This window comes from Chroicocephalus ridibundus, chromosome 3 (genome assembly GCF_963924245.1).
Source record: "Chroicocephalus ridibundus chromosome 3, bChrRid1.1, whole genome shotgun sequence".
Taxonomy (NCBI): domain Eukaryota; kingdom Metazoa; phylum Chordata; class Aves; order Charadriiformes; family Laridae; genus Chroicocephalus; species Chroicocephalus ridibundus.
Genome location: NC_086286.1, coordinates 83,443,615 through 83,465,581, shown reverse-complemented (window position 1 = coordinate 83,465,581; position 21,967 = coordinate 83,443,615). Strand labels below are relative to the sequence as shown.

General features: G+C 39.0%; 1 protein-coding gene across 2 annotated transcripts in view; it reads right to left on the bottom strand.

The window, feature by feature from the left end:
* Positions 1-315: 315 nt before the first annotated feature.
* Positions 316-21,967, bottom strand: part of SIM1 (SIM bHLH transcription factor 1) — a 57,732-nt gene continuing 36,080 nt past the window's right edge. For both annotated transcript variants that reach the window (XM_063329886.1, XM_063329888.1), the window contains 3 exons: positions 20,466-20,631; positions 12,728-13,133; positions 316-9,540 (listed from right to left, as the gene is read on the bottom strand). In XM_063329886.1, coding sequence (XP_063185956.1) covers positions 8,810-9,540; positions 12,728-13,133; positions 20,466-20,631 — 1,303 coding nt within the window. In that variant the 3' untranslated portion in view covers positions 316-8,809. The remainder of the gene's footprint in view (positions 9,541-12,727; positions 13,134-20,465; positions 20,632-21,967) is intronic.

Below are 21,967 nucleotides of genomic sequence, written 5' to 3'. Positions count from 1 at the left end.
TAATTACCAAATACATCATACTAACAATTCCCAGGAATATTGCTGGAAGTGAAAGATGGCTCCCATATGACATTTACCACCTGCTACACTGGGTACCAAATAATGCAGCTTATAGTCAATTGAAAGCTTGGAATATGCTGCTACTTTCTGGTTTTTATTTCCTAGGCCTCAGTTTATGCTCTGCATTTTATATTAATATAAATTTTTATTATAGAATTTTTTTTATTTATAGATTTAAAAGAGTATAGATAACAGGTGGGAAATATACATAATGATAAAAAGGACAAAGCTGATGGCAGTTCGTGATAATAATGAACAAATGAAAAATAATGATGAGATGAACAGTAATAATGAACATTTCATTATTTGCATGTAAGTTAATGCATGCTTAGACAAAGACACAATTTTTGCGTTTCCCTCTCAGGTGCATGTGACAGTAGCTTTTGTTGTTATTTTTCCAACACAGGCATATGTCCTCTGGTTTCAGTTTTCATCTTTATGTTCTGTTTGCAGGGTAAGAGCGATGACATTCTGCAATGCAGCTAAAGTAGTATGTGTATTTGGTATGCTGAAGGCATCTATCATCTTTTGTCTGTAGCTTTTCAGAAAAGTTCATCACCTCCATTCCCCCAACCAATAGCTTTCTTGTAGCAGAACTAATGCCTGTGAGAAAAAGATTGCAGGGTCCTCAGTATGGCATTTACACCAGCTGTATGAAGAAGGGAAAGGGAAAGGGGAGTGCAAGTGACGGAAACAGTTGCTGGATAGCCATTTTCCTCATAAAAAGGAAAACAAGATTTTCAGGATCAACAGACGACACTTGTTGGGCAAGCTAGATCACGGGATTTGTGAAATCACAGGCCAGGGCTTGGGGCAGAAGGGAGAAAAGAGAAATAGAAGGCATAATGCCTGAGAGTGCCGAAAATTAGAGGACTGGGGAGAAAGGCAATGACAGACTGTGGGCAGAGAGAGATGTCTGCGAGGACGAGCAGGCCTGATGATGGTGAGGTCCATCTGTTTCCACGTACACAGAGCCTTGCACCTGGCCTCTGAACCATAGTCCAGGGTGTTGTGTGTATGCCTAGGAGAACTCCTGTTAACATCCACGAAGAAACCATGTAGTCTGTCAGGGTTTCTGCTGCGGTGGATAGCCCTTTTTATTCACACAGGCATGCCGGGCGGCACAGCAGCAGGCTATTTGTGACCTTCTGACAGTCAAAGGAGCTGCATCAAATGAAATTGCTGATGCCGAAGCCTCTGATGGCCACCATATGGGGATAGAGGAAGTTCCTGATGGTATCACACACTTTTATTACAATGGCCATGACAGCAGATTTCCTCACTGCAGAGCAATTTGCCAATGAATGTAAGAGCCAAGAGTCAATAGAGACCAGTGGGCAATGGGTATTCTTTATGCACTAGAAGAGGGACAAGAGCAGGCATGGATGTGGGAGGACTTTCAGCACACAGAATCCAGGATGATACTCAGTTTTGTTGCAGAGCTGAGCATGGAGAAACTAGGACCACTGCTGCCCTGTGAAGAACAATATGGTCCCATGAGTGCCTCTCAGTGTCTTTTTTTCAGCATGGGCTTCAAAGACAGAGAGGTAGGTCAATAACGGGCATTTCTGAACCCCCTCAACCATGCATTAAAAAATTAAAAAAAAGAAGGAAAGAAACCCGACACATGTTTTGCACAGCTAAATAGCATCGTTTGGGGAAAAGATGACACCATTTCCTGCCTGCATGGAGAACCAAGGCCAAATTCAGGCCAAGGAGAGGGGAACGGCCTAAACTACCCCATGGGATATGCTGAAATCATGAACGTAGTTTAAACATCTAACTCACTGCTGCAGAGTATTCCCTAATTCCCAGGAGTGTCTCCGAGAACTGAGTGCCTATGTCCATGCAGGAGCAAAGGGCCAGTGGCACAATTGCATCTCCATTTTATGCGATTGATTTACCTGAGATTCAAAACTGAGTCTTCTGTGCATCTCACCCCCATCCCCGCTGCTTATGTATTTTGCTCTCAGTCTTGTGAATGGAAAATATGTGACCAACCACTTTCTTTCCTGGAAAGCTGCTTTTTTACCCAACCGCAGCATCAGGCCCTGACACCATCTACTCTCTGACACCATCAGTCTCATATTTGTTCACCTGCAGGGAAAAACCACAACGAGATTGACTGAGAGGACGGTGTTTGATGGCTCAGAAACTGGTCTAGAACGTGAGAGCTGTGACCCTGAACCCTCGAGCTAGGAAGGACCTAAACCCCAGAGCAGGCAAGGGTTGCAGCAGCTGAGCTGCTGCACGGTGGCCCATGTTATTATGGGTCAGTTGAACCATACAAGCCACAAGCCCAAGTAATAGCCAGCTCTCCGGCCTGAACGCAGTTTAACCTAGTCCTTTGTCAGAACACTGCTCTATATCTGAGTATAGTATTTTAAGCACCTAAGGGGTATCATTCTCCATGTCAGCAAGTTGATTTAGCTGAGGCACGGGGGTGGTGCATGGCTTCAAGAAACATGGCAGGCTATTCACAAAGTAGACAATTAATCTTAATTAAGCTCCCGTGAGTCAGCTCTTCCTGACAGAATAGTATTTGAGCAGATTTAGACATCTTTCTTAAATGGGGTGGCAGTACGTTATCAGTGTCCCTTCATATTTGATAAACTTCATTCAAGATTCAGAGAGCACTTAGGATTCACAGGAATCGAAATACATTCCTTTTGCCATGTCTCCTCCCAGTTCCGAGAAATACTCGCATTAATTAAAATGAATTCCTGAATATGTGTCCTATGTAGGACAATCCTTAGTTTTTACAATGTAGAAAACCAGACAAAAATTCCATATTGGTAGCTATATTTTAAACCAAAAAAAATCTTCACATAATAAATACATCTTATGCACATTAACTTCAAATTTACTTCAGAAAGCTATTTACAATATAAATAATTATAAATGGGAACACTTTGCAAGATATTGTTGACATAGCTAAATTGTGTTTCCTACATTACATTCCAAAGGAAAACTTCAAATTACAGATGTTATGCTACAATGTCACTAGACCCTATACATTGCAAGGCATGGTATTTGAAATGCTGGCAATCTGTGTCTTTTTTTCCATAAATATAACCCATTAGTTTAAAGCAAACACGAAACGCTTCATTATGTCTGAAGTGCTTTTTTTTTTTTTTTTGCTAGATTATTATATTTTTTAGGCATTGAAATATTTACCTTGGGGAAAAAGTTGCAGTGCCTTAAAAATACTTTTCCTAATAGACTTTATTTCCTTAGAAATGTAAAGGTGCCAATGTTCTATAATGTGTGAGCAAGATTATTTCTTGTGTTTCTAAACTTCCCACTGTGTCGGTAGCTGGAAAAAAAAAATGCATGCAGTCCAAATTACAATAAATAAAAACATTTAAAAACTGTATTTTGAATCCTAGAACAATAGGAAATCTTGAGAACTCCATGTGAGAGGGGAGTTAGTGAGTACAACCAGACAAAAAGCTTTGTTTCTTCCTGTATTTGATCTTTCCTTTCAAATACAGCTTCATAGATGGAGTCATAAATTACCTCTTTTCAGAAAGGGATGTATTCCTAGCAACTTAGAGCCAGATTTACCCACAGAACTCTTGTATACATAAGCTAAATGCCACAGTGAAGTTTAACCCCACATAAAATTTTTTTCATTAATAAATCCTCTAAGGAAATGTGAAATGGAGTGACACTAGTGCTGTCATCATTCTGAATAGAAGACTATTTAATTTATTGGTCTTCAGAATAAAAGTTAAACCCTCGGCTACACCTCTAGCAGACTTTACTAACACCAAACTGAACAGTTACAGAAAAAAAAACTGTGGGTTTTTTGTTTTGTTTTGTTTTTTCTGTTGTTGGTTTTGGGTTTTGTTTTGTTTCTTTTTTTTTTTTGCATCTCAGTGCATACAGCCGAAATACTTAACCGTCAATACTAATGCAAATAAAATAAAATAGGTTCTCCTCCACACTGTGGAGGCGTCTGGACCTAATCCAGTATACCTACAGGAAAGCATGTTCATCCACCATTGTTCCTATTAACAAAGCCTGTATTGCCTTTAGACCCTTAGGTGTTTTAAGTAAACTTGCAACTCATGGAAAGACCAGAGCCTGAATCCATTTGCTGCCAGACATTAACTATAACCACCTTAAAATAGACATATCTAGGTCTAATCTTGGTACTGTGTGCTATAATCCCCGTTATATACAGTTTTGTATGCAGAAGGTCTGAAAACAATGCGTACGCCACAGCTTTGTTCCTTGACTGAAAGGTTAACTGACCTTCGCAACAGCCAGTCTGATTTTCTGGGGTAGCTGTGTCTTTTCCAGAAATACTTTGCAAGCTTTTATTTTTTCCAACTCACTCAGGATGTTCACATAAATGAACATATGGTGGTTAACATACTTAGGGGCATTAATGAATAAATGCTGCATGTCCAGAGACAAAAATGAGATTCAGATAAGAGTGATTAAAAGAGTTTAAAAGAGCAGAATTGCACTGTGTAACCTGTGGCAGTATTGCAGACACATCAACAAAAGCCATTTAAAGCTTAAGAAATACTTCTGGGGCTCTTCAGTGCAAAGATGCACTCATTTTCTCAAAGCGTGTAGAAATAACCTGTATTGTAGAAACACGGCCATTACAGCTAGTACCTTCCATAGTTTCCATACTCACTTCCTGAGATTTAAACAAAAAATTTGCAAACAAACGCCAAACCTATTGCCGGTTCACAAGAAGTCAGCTTTTTTTGCCCTTACAAATATTAAGTAGTACCTTACTCCACAAATATTCCCATTTGAGTCAATGGGACAAATTGCTGAGTAAGGTTCTTCTTCTAATCTTAGAAATGCTTTGCAAATTTGTCCAAAGTTACAAACTCCATGCCCCTGGGGTGCCATTTTGTATAAAGAAGAGGGATCTTTTTTGTTTCTTTAAACAAAAGACATATACCAAAACCATAACATATCATCCACTGATATCAATAGGAAATGGTTTGAAAGAGCTGTGGTCACTCTGTATTTGGAGTAACTACAAAATATTAATTTGCTGCCAATAGCAAAACACTATTATGTTAGAGAAACGATGCAACACAGCAATTTATATTGTTTCTGTTCCAAAACACAACCTACATACCTTCTTTAAAGTGATAACCTTTAGCTAATGTGATACATTTGTAATGTATTTGGTACAAATGCCTTGCATTTTTCAATTTTGCAAAATATCTCATCTCATCTGATTTAGAAAAGGAAGAAAGAAAAAAAGAAAGACGAAAATATCCTTAAAGGATACTAAATGAAAATTTGAATTAAATAAATATGTAATGGAAAAAATAAGCTTTATACCATATTGAAAAGTACATGTTATATGAGCTGCAGTGATACTATATGCTATAATTAAGATTGCAAACTTGCTTTCATGTAGCATGTAGCACGCGGAGTCTATGTTTACAACGCTCGATGCTTTCTGCCAATTAAGAAGAAATTCCTGGCTATCTAAAGAAGCAGGATGGCAAATTAGCTGACAAAAGGCATCTATCTCCGGCAGACTGTACTGAAGCGCTAAGGAGTGCCAGTTGCTGGAATCCCACGAGGGGAGCGAGCATCAGCCTTTGCTTGTAGCACAACGTGGCTGCATGTGCAGACCTCTCTACTGAGATATAAGGGGTTCCGTTCATTACAGTGTGTTTTGCTGCATTCGTCATTGTAGTGGACTGGAACTATCGAAAACAGGATAAATAACTACAGTTTGGGAAGTTTTATTTTGGGATCACAGCAAATAAGAATGGGGAATTTTTATTGCATAGCACACTGGCTTTTTTCCTAGGTGAAATCATATGGAGTACAAGCATCTTATATTGTGCCTGTTTGTTTTATAAGTCTTCTATTTTTCAAAAGTGCCTGTCAGAACGCAAATAACAACAGCGCCCAAGCTGTGGTTTCCTGACTACTTGTGGCCATTAGACCACAGCCAGGGAACTGCAGCTGGTCTGCAGAACTCTATTGCCTTCTAATTAAAAGCTTGATAACAAGAGTGCTTGGTGACCCCAAGAAAATTGGGTGCTGACAAAATCCCATTCATCCAAACAGTTTAGGAAACTCTTCTGTAATACAAAATAATATTGACACTTAGACTTATTTTTTTATATGTACTAGTAGGGATAATATGATACCATGTACCTCTACTCTAATTCGCTTTGCAAATTGTATTTTAATACTGTACAATGAGACTCCAAATACAAGTTTATTCATATTATTCATAGGAATAAGTGAAATAAATATGTATCCAGAACTAGATTTATCAAAAATACTTTCTCATTCCTATGCTTTAGGAATATATACAATTGTTGGGCTGAAAGAAGTCCATTTTGGTCCATTCCTTCCTCTGAGTTAACAGTTGTCAATGTTTTTCTTTCCCTCAATTATTTGCCTTGTTTTTATCTTAAAACAAACAAACAAACAAAAATCTCTAGCTGCTTCTCTTTATGACCTTTGTTATTCATTTGGCCCTTAGTCAAATAAACTTCTTGCCAAATCATTTTGTTCTCATTTTGCCTTGGCTAACATTCAATGCCCTGTCTCTCGTTTCTGCCGCTAGTTCAAATAGTTTTAGACCATTATTTATCTCTCCTCTGTGCAGAGCTTGGTGCACATCAGTGACATTCCCCCTTACTCTTTTCCCTTACAAAGATGACAGACCCAGTTTATTTAAAGTTTTTATTAGATCTTTCAGTCTCTTTATCTTTTGCTGAGCTCTGCTCCACCTTTTCTATTATGAGCTTTAGATAATAAAGACCAGACTGTGTTGCTCTTCCTTGTGTTCAACGTACATTTCACCAGGAGTGATCACACTGCAGTCAACAGAGATTGCTTATGGAGTAAGGTACTACTCAATTCAAGATTCACAATCTGCCTTGGAGTGACCAGGACTATACACAATATTCCAAGTTCAGAGAGGTAATTTCCTCTGCTTTCAAGTACATCTCTACTTACGTGGCTTATAATGTTATTATTTAGCTTTTGCTTCTGATTAGTTTTATTTGAAAATAGATATTTTTAACCCACCCATAGCATGCTGGTTTATATTTAGTCCCATTGATGACTCAGTCCCATATGTCGAGCTTCTTAATGTTACAAATGAAGCTAGACCTAGTGCTAATCTCATTTTAGTAACCACCTCAAGTCCCCTACCTCCACATTGGTGTGGTGCTACCGTTGCAGTCAACCATAAGACTTCATATAAATGCCATACAAAGAAGGACAGGTCTAGCAATTGTGCCTACATATGCCCTATTTTACTTTTTTTGGCATGTGCTTTTTATTTACTCTTTTCCAATCAATTAGTGTCTCTTTGTTCATGAGATTATTTAAAATTGCAAAAAGTTTCTCTGCTTCTTTTGATGTCTTCTATAACTCTAGGACAGACCCTGATAATATCAGCATTCTAAATACAATTGAATTTCTTGGAACCCTGATTTCCCTTAGTATTTTTTTATGTACATATGACTGATTTTGCTATCCCTAATATGTTCTGATATTCATTAAATTTTCTGCTGCAAGCAAGAAAAGAATGCATATCCCTTTGTCAAAGTCATACCTATAACTTTACTGTATGTCAGACTGAGTAGTTACAATTTTCTATACTTTCTTAATTTACTCCAAAATCTTACCAGAAGTAGGACAAACCACCATGCAGTTTTTGTCTATTCTCACCTCTCATATTTTTACACTTATGCAATTGCCTTTGTGTTTTACAGCAAAATCTCTATGATTCTATTGAGTTCCTTCTGTGTTTCAAATTAATCCTTAATTATTTGGCCACTTACAACCACTTTTCCTTATTTTATAGTTAATACTAAATGGCATACATAGCCATAGGGTTAAATGTGTTTATCTTGAACCACTCCTCATTCCAGCCTATTATCCCTGTTTCTCCTGACAATTTTCTTGCATTTCACTCCACTACCCACCTTGTGAGACCTTTCAAAAAAAAGGAGGACAATCTCCCATCTCTACATCAAGACAACCAAGCCCTATGCATTTCTCAAAACTACGCTGAGAAAGGCCCTCCTGCTTTTAAGTACAGTAGAAGTAAATATTTGATCATACTAATCATAAGGATACTGCTCATTTGACTCCTCTCAAATCAAGCATATGTAAATAGCTATGCATGTGAGTACAAGGAAATAACAATTCTGGGGAGTTCTCTCTTCTTTCGCCCCTTTTTGATTTTGCATTGGTTAGCCATGGATGCTTTATACCATGGAGCAGCAAAACACACTCGGCCGTTAGGGAATAAACAGATCACCAGAAGTACACATTTTGATGTGTATTTCAAAGGAACACATTCCAACTTTCTGTGTAAAAGGAGTGCATAGCAGTTTTGTTGGCTGGGGCCTGTGGGGCACATGCAGTTCAGAAGGTCTGATCTTGGCAGCGTCTCCAAACAACCACCTCTTACACAACGTGCATAAATCACTCTGCTAGCCTGCCCCAAGCGCTCCCTGCCTAGACCTCTTCCACCCTTCTCACCTTGCATGGCACCAACTTTGAGTTTAGCTCCATCCACTCTAACCCTGCATGCCAGTGCATTTTTATTTTTTAAAAGTAATGTGTGTTAACCAACTTATCCCCCCAAACCTTAGGTTATTCTTTCTAGTGCACTGTGGTATATCAAATGCTGGTAACGACAAGGGCATGAAAACATATAATATCTTCCAATTAGATCTCAAAGGTTATTTTTTTAAAGCACAAAAGTTTTTAGAAAAAAGCGTCAGCTTCCATTGGTTATTATAACGGATGTCCCCTTGTGTCCTTGTGCTGGATCTTGCTGCATCCTTAAGTGAGAAGTCACGTCAAAGTGTGATCCATTACAGCCTAGTGAATAGTTTCTAATGGTTTCAGTGTCATATAGGTGCTCCAGGGCATATCCAGTTAATGTGTAAGCATGCTTATCAAAGTACTGCCTGTGGGAGCTGTAATAATTTGGAGAGGCTGCTGGGTGGTCCCCTGGGGTTTGATGAGGGGACATGTCTGAATGCAGGTAGTCTTTAGCTAGTACCAAGCTAGATTTTGATATTCGGTCAGAATTGGGGCTGCTTATCCTAGACAGTGTTGTGGGGCTGTTGTCATAGTCATTTTCATGCGGGCTCATAATCTTTCCATCTCGTTGCTGGATGTGTTCACAGGGAGGAGTGTTGGCAACTGTCGGGACGCGGCAGACGTCCCCTGCCAACTGCTGCTGAGGGTAGTTTGCAAAACAGATAGCGTGCTTCTTCCCTGTGCCATTAATGGAGACCAGAGGATCAGGAGTCGTTTTCCGCAGCTGTAGTCTGTTTTCTTCCTCTTTAATCATTTGCTGGGTGGCTCTTATTAGAGTTTCAATTTTGCTGGGCTCATGCGGACTGCTCTGATATTGCTCAGGACGGTATCGGTCGCCTGATTCACTGGCAGAGCCAGGATCAGGTGAGCTAACGACACTGTCCTCATCCCAGTGTCCTCTCCCTAGGAAAGAGAGAAAGGGAACAAGCATTGAGGTTGAAGGAGGCAAACAATCTTGAAGAACAAGTACTCTGAACCTTATTTTACAGACAGAAAACCAAGACAGAGGCAAGTGAATTGTAACAAAGTCACCAAAAATGACTGTGGTAGACTCCTTGCTTTTCAGTAACAATCTCTAGTTTCCAGTCTGCTCATGGAACAAGTAACACAGCTGAAAATATAAAGAGGAGATCTAAGCACGTCAACACAGACATCCAGTGCCATCTGAGATGCTCTAGGGTAACCAAGCATCTGCATAGGCCCAGCAGATACAGCACCAACTCTACAGGAACTCCGTGTCTCCTGGAGCAGCTAGAGACCAGGCAGGGTACCCTAGGGCAGGTTGAAGTGCCCACAACACCGATGTTCAGGCCCCTGACCCCTCGCTACCTCTTTGCATCAAAAGTCTGAGTGAATTGGGACCATGGTGAAAACAAAAATCTCAAGGAATTACAAGTGTACGTGACTCCAGCGTGTCTTCTTAGCCCTTTCCAGGAGCTAAAACACAGAGAAAGAAATCATTGTGGAATAGTCTGTGGCCCCGTGGTGACTTTATGCGGGTTACACGGCAATAAATAAACAGAAGGAATGAAGCAGTTATTCTTTAGAAGCATAAGAACCCATAGCTCACAGACAGAGTTGCTGGGAAAATGTGATCTCATATCCCAACACATAAATATTTGGTGTATAAAACTTTTAGAATAGGAAAATATAACTATTTTTACCTCTGTCTAAATAATAAGACCTATAGACGTACTAGAGAAGGTGTTCAGCTTGCACGTAGCTGAAAGGACAGAATCAGACCTGTCAGTCCTCTCTAGGAAGAAAGTGAGTGACCCCCACACCTGAACAGCCAACTAAGACCACACTATAATAAAGAGCTTAATAAAGGATTTGAAGAGATATGTGCCTGCAGGAGGGCATGTGTTGGATTTGCACAAATGACTTAATGATGCCTTTTCCTCAGCACATACAAAGTCTTCTTTGGGGATGAGGCCCATTGATTGACAGAACTCCTCAAAGGAAAACCATTCTCAGACTAGAGCCCCTGTTTTGTGTTGGGTCAAGGGCTACGGGTCTGTTTGGGTGGCAGATCGCTACCACTGCATTGCAGAGTTCTTTAAAAAATCAGTGACGAGCTTTCATAATAAACATATCCTGCCCTTTGTAGGTGCAAGTATCTCACAAGCATAATTTTATCCTTCACATCCTCTTAAGGTCTGGGCCCAAAATGGCAGGGCCTGGAGGTTGAAGGGATCTCCAGCCACCAGAGCAGGCAGTGTGTCAGGCACGCCATGACTCTCTGGGGACCTGGTCAGCCATGGCTCTAAACCACATGCTCTGTTTGTCCCACTGCACAGACCATACTTACAGTGCCCCAGACTTCATGAGGGTGACCAGAAACACATGGGCTCACATGCAATATTCAGGGCCTGCCGTACTGGTCAGCGAATTGTCATTATTGTAAGGTGACTCTAAGCCAGAACTACCAGAAGACGCATTAAAAGAACAGAAAGGGAAGAAAATGTCTTCTGCCCAAATAAACTTCTCTGACAGCAACATTCGCATACCATTGTCAAAAAAGAGTTTCAATTGTGAAAGGCCAAGGTTTGGAACTGCCTAAATCTAAATGAAAATGGCACATTTGCAAGGGAAGCTGAAGTGTTCCTCTCAACTGAGACAAACGTGTCAAGTTTTAATCCCAAAGCTACATGCAGACTGAAGGCCCACTGAAACATGTAAGACCCGATACACTAAAGAAAATAACTGCAGCACCTGGAATTGCAGCAAAACCAAGGAACAAACTAAAATCAAATTATATTATCCATTTGATTGATTATCCTTGATAAAAGTACAGAATAAATATTTAACACTTTTGCATTGTATAATATTTCTATGTTACTATCTTTCTATGCTCTGTAAGAATTACCATGCATAAAACTTGCCAGCAAAATTATCATATTCTGCTCATTTCTCTTTTTTGGAGAAGAAGAAGATAGAGGAAAACCAAGTATGACAGAAGTACAGAACAGACACTTGGAAGGAACTTTGTTCTCACAGGAAAAGTGGAGAACAGTATTCATCAGCAAAATGTAGGCATCCTTTTCTTTCCTCATTTTTCCTCTGAATGTATTTCCTAGAACTTGATATTTAATCATTCTTCTATTTTCAGCATAATTTTCCTAGGATTGAAGTAAAATAATACAGGTTTGGGGTTTTTTTATTTCCAAAGCCTCATTCTGCAAGTCAATGGAATGGTACTAATGTAATTAGCTTTTAGGATTTCTTCAGATACAACCTATGTTTTGACAGATTATTTCAGTAGAAAAGCATTTTTTTTAATTCTGCATCTATCCTTACAATCTCAAACTCTGATTTTTGGGTCAGTTGCAGTCTTTCAACTTTTAGCCTACCCTTTAAATTCAAGGGCCTTTGGATTTTTCCAAACCTAAGATCAGCCTTTCACTTGGATTCTTGATCAGTTTCAGCCTCTGAAGATCTGCTAATGTGCTGAGGTTACAACCTCCCAGACACCAAGCAAGGCTTCAGGCTTGGTGCTGGAAGGACGGAGAGACTCAAATTGACTAAAAATTATAGCTGAGGATAAAATGTCTGAAACCAAAAGCAAATGTTAATTTGAATTGCTAATTTTAAATAAAATGAAACAGCAAAATAGCAAATCTAGTAATAACCAGTGCAGAGAAAAAAAGTAATTTGGAGAACAGTTTCTCCAAAGACTTCAAAGGTTTCTTAATATCCATCTTAGGTTTATTTTTAACTAATTTTGTGCTAAATATATTCCATCCAAAGTAGTTTGATATTAAGCCAAAGAAATTACACATTTCTTTCAAGTGTATAAATTTGTTCATATTTTTAAGATCATCCTTAAGAGCTCACCAGTCAGATATTCCCACCTTAATTTCACAAACTAAAAAATATACAACAAATTATATTTTTTCTGCACATAAACCAGACTGTCAAACTCAAATTGAACTGTAAGTATTCCTCATCTCCGTAGATGTGATCTCTGAGACAAGGGCATGCGTCAAGAGTCTCTCTCATTTTGTCTCTCACATAAACAGCTGCATGTTTATGTCATGTTGCTTTATCTGAGATGCTGCCACTTCTGCAAATCCTTGTTATCTCTTACCATGAATCCTGTGCACCGAAGTTATGTGGGGCATACTGTTTTCATACGCTTCTCTGCTCTCAGGGGACGACTTCGTCAGAGGCAACGCTGAACGAGAACCCCACCAGCTCTCCCTTCCCGGCTGTGGCGTGCCAAGGAAATACCGGCCGGCTTCGCATCTGCCTCCTTCACAGGCCTGAGTATGGAAATGTCTGTCATCGGTCAGCCTGGAGTGGTCGAGTGTAAAACCGTAGCAGAGAGCACTGCGGTCTGAGTACTGTCTGTAGGCACAGGAGACATCATGGTGCTGGGAGCTCGGTCTGTCCGAGGGCTCCAGGAGCTGGGGAGAAGCCGTATCGGTCAGGGGGCTCCCGCCCCACTGGCTCTCATGGTCAGACTCGGATCTCTCGGTGTGAAATCCAGAATACTGCAAAACAGGAGAAGCAGCGGGGAAATTACTACGCCTGGGTGAAATCTGCAAGTAACGGCACTGAAAAGCGGGAGTGTGCATGCGACAGGGTGGTTTTTGTGACCGAGCCCACACATCTGCACCTTCTGATTGCAGTCCTAGTCCTTCCCTGTACAACAGTCTGTAATGAGCTCACAGATGACAGGACAGACCTCATGAAAGTCTAAAACATCCCATGTCGACCCATCTCCTTTATGATGTGTAATACTAGGCTCAGCAACATCAATGTTGCAATTCAATATTTTTTTAATATGTCCAGGTTTTTCTTATTGCTTTGAAACTTAGTGCTTGTGCTCAGGAATGGTGCTCCAACACTCCTCGGTAAAACACTTTCAACAGGGACTGAAATTACACCGCTCCTGGAGCATTCTCGCATGCCAAATTGGAACTGAGTGTATTTCAAGCTGTTAAAGGAGGAACTGAATGTATTTTGAGTTGTTAAAGTTCTTTTTCTAAGGGTTCCCTCACTCTTTCTCATATATTGTTTGTTGTTGGATTTTTTTTTCTTACCTGGAGTGGTATCTGGGAACTTCTTTCCTCCTATTAGTAAAGAAAAGGAAGCCTCCTGTAGATTCTGGGACTACCAAAAGCACTACAGAGTAGAGCTCTGAAGTGATGGCAGATCAGTAGGAAGGTAAAAATCACAGCTCTGTTGCAATGTGGCAGCAAGGAAAATCCAGAAACTATTTGCCAGAAAAGGTGATTGTTAGCCAAAGCAGGCAGAGTGGGCATTTGGCACCCCAGCTTAAGCAGGGCTCTCCCAACACAGAAGCGACTAGCAGGCAGTTGGAAAAGTAGACAGAATAGGAGCATGGGCATTTGTTTAGGGAGAAGTAAGGGTTAAGTTAAATGTCACAGATTTCTAGATATTCATAATGAACGTTTCAAAATTTTATATACTTTTGAGGAAAGAAAGAAAAAAAAAAGAATGCTTATTAAACCTCCTAGGATTTAGCTATCTCATTTTTAAAACTTTTTATTTATTGGGACTGTCAAACTTCATGGAACATCTTTAAATCAATTTCACCCGTGATTATGGATTGGGATGAGACCAAAGCTGTACATGCTCACCTCTTCAGTACTGCACACTCGTGTCACAAATCAATGTATTACAACATGAAAACTTGGAATTCTCTCATTCTGTCACTCACCTTCCAGATGCCCACTCTGCCTTTTCTTTTAATAGGCATTAGGCCTCTCTCCTGAAAACATAAGCTTACCTTCCTTTTCATTAGATTGAGTTGCTATGAAACTCCTCATTATCAGCCAGGATCAAGGTTTTATGCACTTACCAATCGAAAGTACTGACCAGATGTTTGACTTACAGAAACTTAAACCATCTGTGCAACATCAGTAGTGGAACTACTTCAGTTTTGGCATTTAATTGGGTATTTCTTCAGTATTCCAGTTTATATTTGTGAATACTGTTTATTAACACGATAGGTTATGTAAAGAAAAGAAAGAAAAGGTCACGGCTTTGAGGAGATCGATTATATTTTGTTATAAATTGTCAGAAGAATACCCGTAGGCAAAAAGTCTACCAGTAGATATGGAGGGGGTCGGCAAGTTAGTACCACTATATCCATTTCAAGAGAATGGAGATGAATGGATAAATCTGATTTTGCATGGATTTAAGATAGTTACAGAGCCTCAAAAGAGTTCTTTTAAATGCCAGTAATTCAGAATATGTTAACTAGAAACTTTATTCAGCCATCACAGTGTTATGCGACCAACTGGAACATCTAACTCTTCTATTATCCTTTCAGATCTAATGTCTTCAAACTACTTAGTCACAAAGATATCTTCATAAATATCTACAGTATTTTAAACTTTTTGACAAAAATATACAGAAAAAATGAAGTTTCCAATGAAAAAATTAGAAATTATCAACAAGATTTTGACTATTAAATTTTAGTTAAAATGGAAATTCACAAAAGGAAAACTACTTTTGTACCTATTCTTAATTTTAGAATTATTTTTAGTGCTCTTTTTGGGTTTGACTTTCATAATTTAAAAATTTAATTTAAAAAGTTAAGCTGAAATATAAGATAATATAAGAATAAATGTAAGTATAAAAAGTTAAAAGTTCATTTATTTCCTTATTAAAACCAAAACTCATATTATATATTTCTTTCATGAGGAGGACAAGGAAAATTAATTTCTAATAATATTATAATGAAATTTCACTTTTTGGACAATTTATGATGATAATAAATGCTAAAGATTCTTTCAAACTGAAAACTCTTAATTTCATTTAGCTCTAACAGATATTCTTCTGTTAGATCTCTGTCTCTAGGGACACCTCAGGGTCCAACATAACTTCGCTTGGAGGGAATTTGTCCATTTAACTGAAAACTTGCTCAATTTTTTTGTTTGTTTGTTTATCTTGAACCTAGACACAGAGGATTCAATTGCACAGGCCTTTGTGCACTTTTCTTAAAGAAAGGGAAACCATTTCCAAGGGTACATGTTCAGTATATCAGAAATGCACCATGTAATGTCATGTAGCCATGTAGTCAAGACCAACAATACTTCATGCATATTCTTTGTACTTGATGTAAACGATGATTATTTGAGATCTGACCCGTAGCAGCTGCTAGGCCACGGACAGAATTAAATTAACACAGTGAATTGCTTGTGGCCCACGTTGTCTACGAAGGTCTGACACGACTGCTTATTCTTAAGGTACAACATAAGCAGACATAGGCCAAAAATACGTCTAATTCCCTTTAAAGCTAATCACATCTCTCTTGGGCATCATCAGGCTGCCTCGACCACTGCAGTCCTATTGCTGCCTCTTCTGGGAATCCGATGTTGACAGGTGGACACTCCAAATACGGGCATGTGTGACATGTTGATGGGGGGGGAGAAATGAAAGGATGATCAAAGACACTGCTTTACTGAAACGGGAGTAGAAACACTATCTCTCAAGTCAGAATTAGGGTCCCATATGCCAAGTGATGAAAGACCATAGAAAAAGGAATCATAAATAATTATAATTATGGCCAGTTAAAAGTAGTGAAAATATTATTTTTTTTTTCAATCCCAGTCCTGCTTCACCAGAAATATTTTCTTTCCTGCTAAGTTTTGCCTTCTGACTCGTATCAGGCAGGATTTATTATTTTCGGGTTTTTGACAAAGTTTAACCAGCAGACAGCATTTAAACATGATAAAGAACTTCAGACAAGCAACACCTGAAATCCCCTCAGGTGATTTCTGAATTGTCTTCTGGCATAAATAACAACAATAAATAAATTAAATGGTCCTCCAGCTGGTTCTTGGAAACTGAATTGCCACCTCCAGATACTAGAAATGTCTTCCAGACTGCTAACCCAGTGTACCATCACAGCGACAGCACACCAGCGGGATTAGCACTGACAGAGAAAGCCCCTTTCTACAGGCCATCACTGATGCTATTTTCACTCCAAGAAAAACTTCAGGAGGGCTGTAGGGGGAAGGAAATAGGAAAATATAAATTCCATGTCTAAGAAAAGCTTACTTTACAAAAGCCCATGGGAATGTATTAGGCCAGCAGACAATTTAATATTTCTCAGGTGATTTTCTTTTGCCTGACCTTCCATTCCTACAGGTGTCTCGCTGGCCTGAGCACTCATCCTGTCACACACAGCAACGTCAGCCTGCTCCACACACCGTGCCAGATGTTCAAACAATAGATGTTATAGATATCTAATTTTCTGGCAGCCTACTCAGGTTTTTATCATTATAAACATTAAATATATAGTGAAACCCTCTCAGAGTCCTCTTTTCCATGAAAAACTTTCACTACATCAGCATTAGCAGCTTCCCTCTTGATTTGTGTCTTAACCATGAGAAAAAACATCACAGATGCAGGCTGCATTGTACTAAGAACATATGCATGCTTTTAAATCACTTTTATCTTACTTTTTACTAATGTAATCCTGAAATGTAAAATATGTTCTTTTTGCATTCACTATTATAGGGAGAACAGATGGTGAAAGGCTTAGATTAAAGTAATACAGCATGTCCATTAAAATAACCCCCACTGCTGGTGACTCTTCACCAGATCAGGAGTTATGTTTACTATAAAAAGAGGGGTTTGCTTTGCTTTTGAATACACTGGAAGTTGCCAAAGCTTTAGGCTACAGGAAGAAATGAAAAGAGAAACAACAAAAAAAAAGGCTGACTAGAATTCAGCCTGATTCTATTATCTTTACTCCATTGGGTGATAAGCCCAAATAGAGGTGGATTGCAGAATTAATCCAGATTATCTGTTTAAAGGAGTTATAAAATCAATTTACCTGCAAAATCAGGTGTATAATATACATCTACTAGAGAAGGCTCTACTTCCAAAAACTCATGCATGCTGTAAGCACGCATCAAAGCCTCCATCCAACGGCTCTTGGGTACATCCTTACTTATATGCGTGCATTCTTTTTATATATATATAATCTTTACCCAAGAACTAAAATGAGTTATGAAGCAATAAATGTTTATCCAGATCTGACCATAAAACATTCCCATTAGAGGCAGACAACAGACAATTTTAAATCTTTTCTTTAAACAATCATCATTAATGGAAGATTAAACTCCAAAGCAGTTGTTCAGATGATCACAATTAAAATGTTTTTCCAATCTTGCTGTTATTTCCTGTGTACAGAATAAATGAGGTCCAGGGCTAGCTTTTGGGAACACAAAATAAATGAGGTCCAGGGCTAGATTTTGTGAGCACCTCACAATGATTATTATTATGGGAGAATACTACAGGCATCTTTTAACCAACTCACGATTTCCTTTTTCTGCAAATCTTCATCTCTCCTGGTTTTTATCCTCCTCTTTCAGCTCTCCACCTCTCTGGTAGAAGAGGACTAGAAGACCACTGTTCAAAGCATCTGTGCAAATCTTGCAGCTGTGTCATGAATTTTGGGTTGCTCTCCTCTCTGCTTGCCCTTCCCCTGCCTGGGGCTGTTTTCACAGATCCCACTAGCCACCTGCACTAACGTCAGTCCGTGTCAATCAGATGCTGACAAATGCCTCCAATTTAACAAACTCAGTTTTTGTTTAAAGAGTCTACACTATGTCTCCTTCTGCACAAGATTTGAGGTAAAAAACATTAACACTGTCTTAGGTGACTAAAACATCCACCTTTTGCCTTGGTGGTAAGCATTCCGCTGAAATTTATGAACTTCGTTTTCATACAGTTCACAACTTGTGTAGCTCTCCTAGGGGCACACAGCTGGCAAGGGAGAGGATGCTCAGTCATCACCCAATAAAGCATATGATTCCCTTTTCTCTTCAAGAGTGAAGCAAAGTAAACGGTAAGGGGAAAAGAAAAAAAAAAAGAAAAAGATGTTACATACATTTAAAATCTCCTAAATTCTCTTAACTTTAAGAAATACTGTGCCCCGCTGCCATTATTTTACTAATAAACTTCCTGCTTCCTTCCTCCACCAAAACTCAGGCTCCTGTGTAAGCCAAAACCCATGGCCTCACTTTTCAGCCATAGCTTTGAGTCACACTCTAATTCTCTGCAACTGAACTGGCAAATTACGCGGGACACAGGCCATACCACCTGCTGCATGTTCTTCACAACAGCTTTTCTTAGTCTTTCAACAGTTTATTCAGTGGTGGAGAAGGATGAGAGGGCTGCAAAGCCAAGCTGCCAACGTCGCTTGTGGTGATGTGCTACAATGAACGGTATGACCGTTTTTCAAGATATTGGCAACCAGCACAGCTGCTTCTTTTTGAATGACGAAATCTGTGACTTTACTACCAGGCAGCTGGTAACAAGGATGCAAAGCAAAACTGAAAACTAAATGTCCTGAGCTTTCAGACCACAATCCCTGATAAACCAACGATCTCAACGCTGCACTGCTAGGTCAGGACTTTTTCTGGTGGCAGAGAGAATAAGGAAGTACTGATGAAAGTCGCACTTTCAGAAAGCAGATTGATGTGAGAGGATTACAGGTCTTCAGTTAGAACTGTCCTGCTAGCAAATGAGGACTTCTGAAAGGACTGTGTAAGGGGAGATGAAGGGCAATTTCAGTAAATCAAAGATAGTAATCTTAAAAATCTAATTTAGAATTAATTATAGGTATATTTCCCGATTCTTTAAAGCAGTTTTATTACAATTTTTTGGTGTAGGACATTCAAGAGAAAGACTCTTCTTTAACAACCCACAGAAATGCATATGAACAAATGATTAAACAACAAGAGCCATAACAATCTTTGGCAAAATTAGATTTTTAAAATTAAGAATCTGAGTTCATATCAAGGTGCTCAGTTGAATAGCCCCTGTGCCAAAAGCAGATGTCATTTAACTGAAATTCTTACCCTGGGTAGTTTTGAGGGGAAAACAAAAGAAAACAAGGAAGTGATGTAGACACTTGGGCTCACATTGTACACTCTTAGAGGTCAGATTAGAAACCATTGTGCCTGCAGAGAAACTGTAGCCATCAAGGTCATTATCAATTAAATATTGACCTGGACTCTTTAAAAATACATAGCTCTTCAATCATGAATGCATACATTTATGTCCACTGTGTGGTGGCATAAGGGCAGTAAGACTTGCATCATTATTTAGTTAACATAATGGTTATTTCAACAAACATTTATTTGAGCTAAAGGGTTGACAATGTAAGTATGCAAGTGCAGTTTCATTGTCCGCAGAAATGTATTAGGTAAGCTCCAGTTCAAGTCTGGTCCATTCTCCGAAGGGGGACACGTTCCTCACACATTAGGCCTGAAAATGAAATCTGGGAAATTAAAGTCTACTGACGCCAGTGGCCACCTCCTAGTGCTTTCTCCCTTTCAAAGCTTTCTACATACATAAACTTTCTTTTTCCAGTTCAGCAAGTTAGCTTGTTGCTTTCCCTCCTCAAAACTCAGCCCTTCTGACTAAGATTTCGGTACTAAACTGCTGTCAAACATCTGGCAGCTCTCTAGATATGCTGGAATTAGTAAAGAGTAAGTAAGAAAAGCAAGCTTTCTCAAATGGCAAAACTCACAATCCTCTCATACCAAGTATTTCAAAACCAACATTTTCGCTTGTCCTTCTGCCCGCTCCTCATTAAGTCTGAGCCCTATGCTGTTATTGTTATTGAAGATGATTTATTATGCATGCTGAAACATGTTTCCAGCTTTTTAGAAACCATTTAAGGAAACATATTCCTGTCTCAAGTTCTTAGAACCTGTTGTCCTTTATTCCCATTGAGTATCATGTTCTTTGACCTGTTCTAATTACATGGATAAAATAGCAGTTGAAATCAAGATATTCAGAAAGATGTAATTTTGTTTTTCAAAGACAACTACCTGTGGGTATGGCGATGTCCTTGATTTTGACTTTGTGCTCGAGAGGCGAGATTTGCTTCCCTTTCTATTATCCGTTATGGTCGGAGTTGAGTTTGCGTATGAGAATGCCGGCTTGGTAGCAGTGACCTGATCCAAAGAGAGCTGTAGTCCTTTATATTCAGTATCCCTATATAAAAGGTGAAAGTGAAAAACAAACTCACTTCATATCTTAATGGGAAACATTCCTTCCTTCTTAGCAGGAGGTGGAAACAAAAGATATTTTTAAGGAAAAAGAATAAAACCATCCAAGGCCAGTCAGTATAACCCCCTGATACATTTAAGTAGTATAGCTTACTAAACAATAGCACTATTTTTATACTGAAAATATGATTGCTTTTTGCATCCAACTGTTATCATCCTGATCTACTTTCTTTAGTAATAAAAACCAATGGGATGGACATTTCTAAGATTTATATTACATTTCCGCATTGGTCACATAGCTAAGCAGTAAATAGGATACATTTTCTTCAAAACTCCTTTAACTGTACAACTACAAACTTACCACGTGTGTCTACATGTGTGTGTTCATGCGTGTGGGGGGGTGAACATAACAGTCTACGTAGATGTCTAAATAAATTGAACAAAGCATTCTTTTTTAATGGAAAACACTTCATCATTAAGGTTGTATTTTTCATTGTTTACAGGGTTCCAGGCAATCAGTGCAAATTTTTGAATTTTTCTTCTTCTATGTGTCTTAGAATTGTTTACTCCTCTGTTTGAAGTTTCTTATACTGAAAGACTTTACCAGTCAGAGAAAACAGCTAAATAAATACAAATCTTGTGATTTAAATGGTCTGACCCCCACTCACAAGACACTAGACGTTTTCTACAGGGAGCTACATATAATGGCAGTTTGTGAAGTTCAGTGTTAGTTTCTTCAAACTTTCTAACACATAAAAGTAAGGAAAGCTGGCATTATTCACAATGTCTCACTAAGCATAACGAGGGCATATGCACTAGTCTGCACCCCTCTCCACACATCTGCATGTCTGCTGATACCCGGGGGAGTAAGAAATGAGCTCTCCAGCTTTCATGTAGTCATACGGAACCTATTCTGACAATGATTTATTAAAAGAGAATGAAGCAAGAGTTTCTTCCTGACCTACCTACCTGGAGGAAAAGAGGAAGGATTCATGGCTTTTCTCTTCCTTTGTGTTAATCAGCAGAGAAGTAGGAGAGCAAGGGAAGAATAATTCTTCTCTTATGCAGTCAAGGAGGCAACATATTCATTCACACATTACCCCATGCTCCATCTAATCCTAAAGACTCATCCTTAATGCATTATATTAATAATAAATTATTCACCCAGCTTTAGCAACCATATCTTGCTCTATAATCACACATATATTGATGTAAGCCGTGACAGTCTAACAGTTTTTAGAAAGAAACTGCACCACAAACTGAGCATATCACAGTTTAGGCCACTGAAATGTTTTCAGACAAAAGTCAGGGGCAGAAGGATA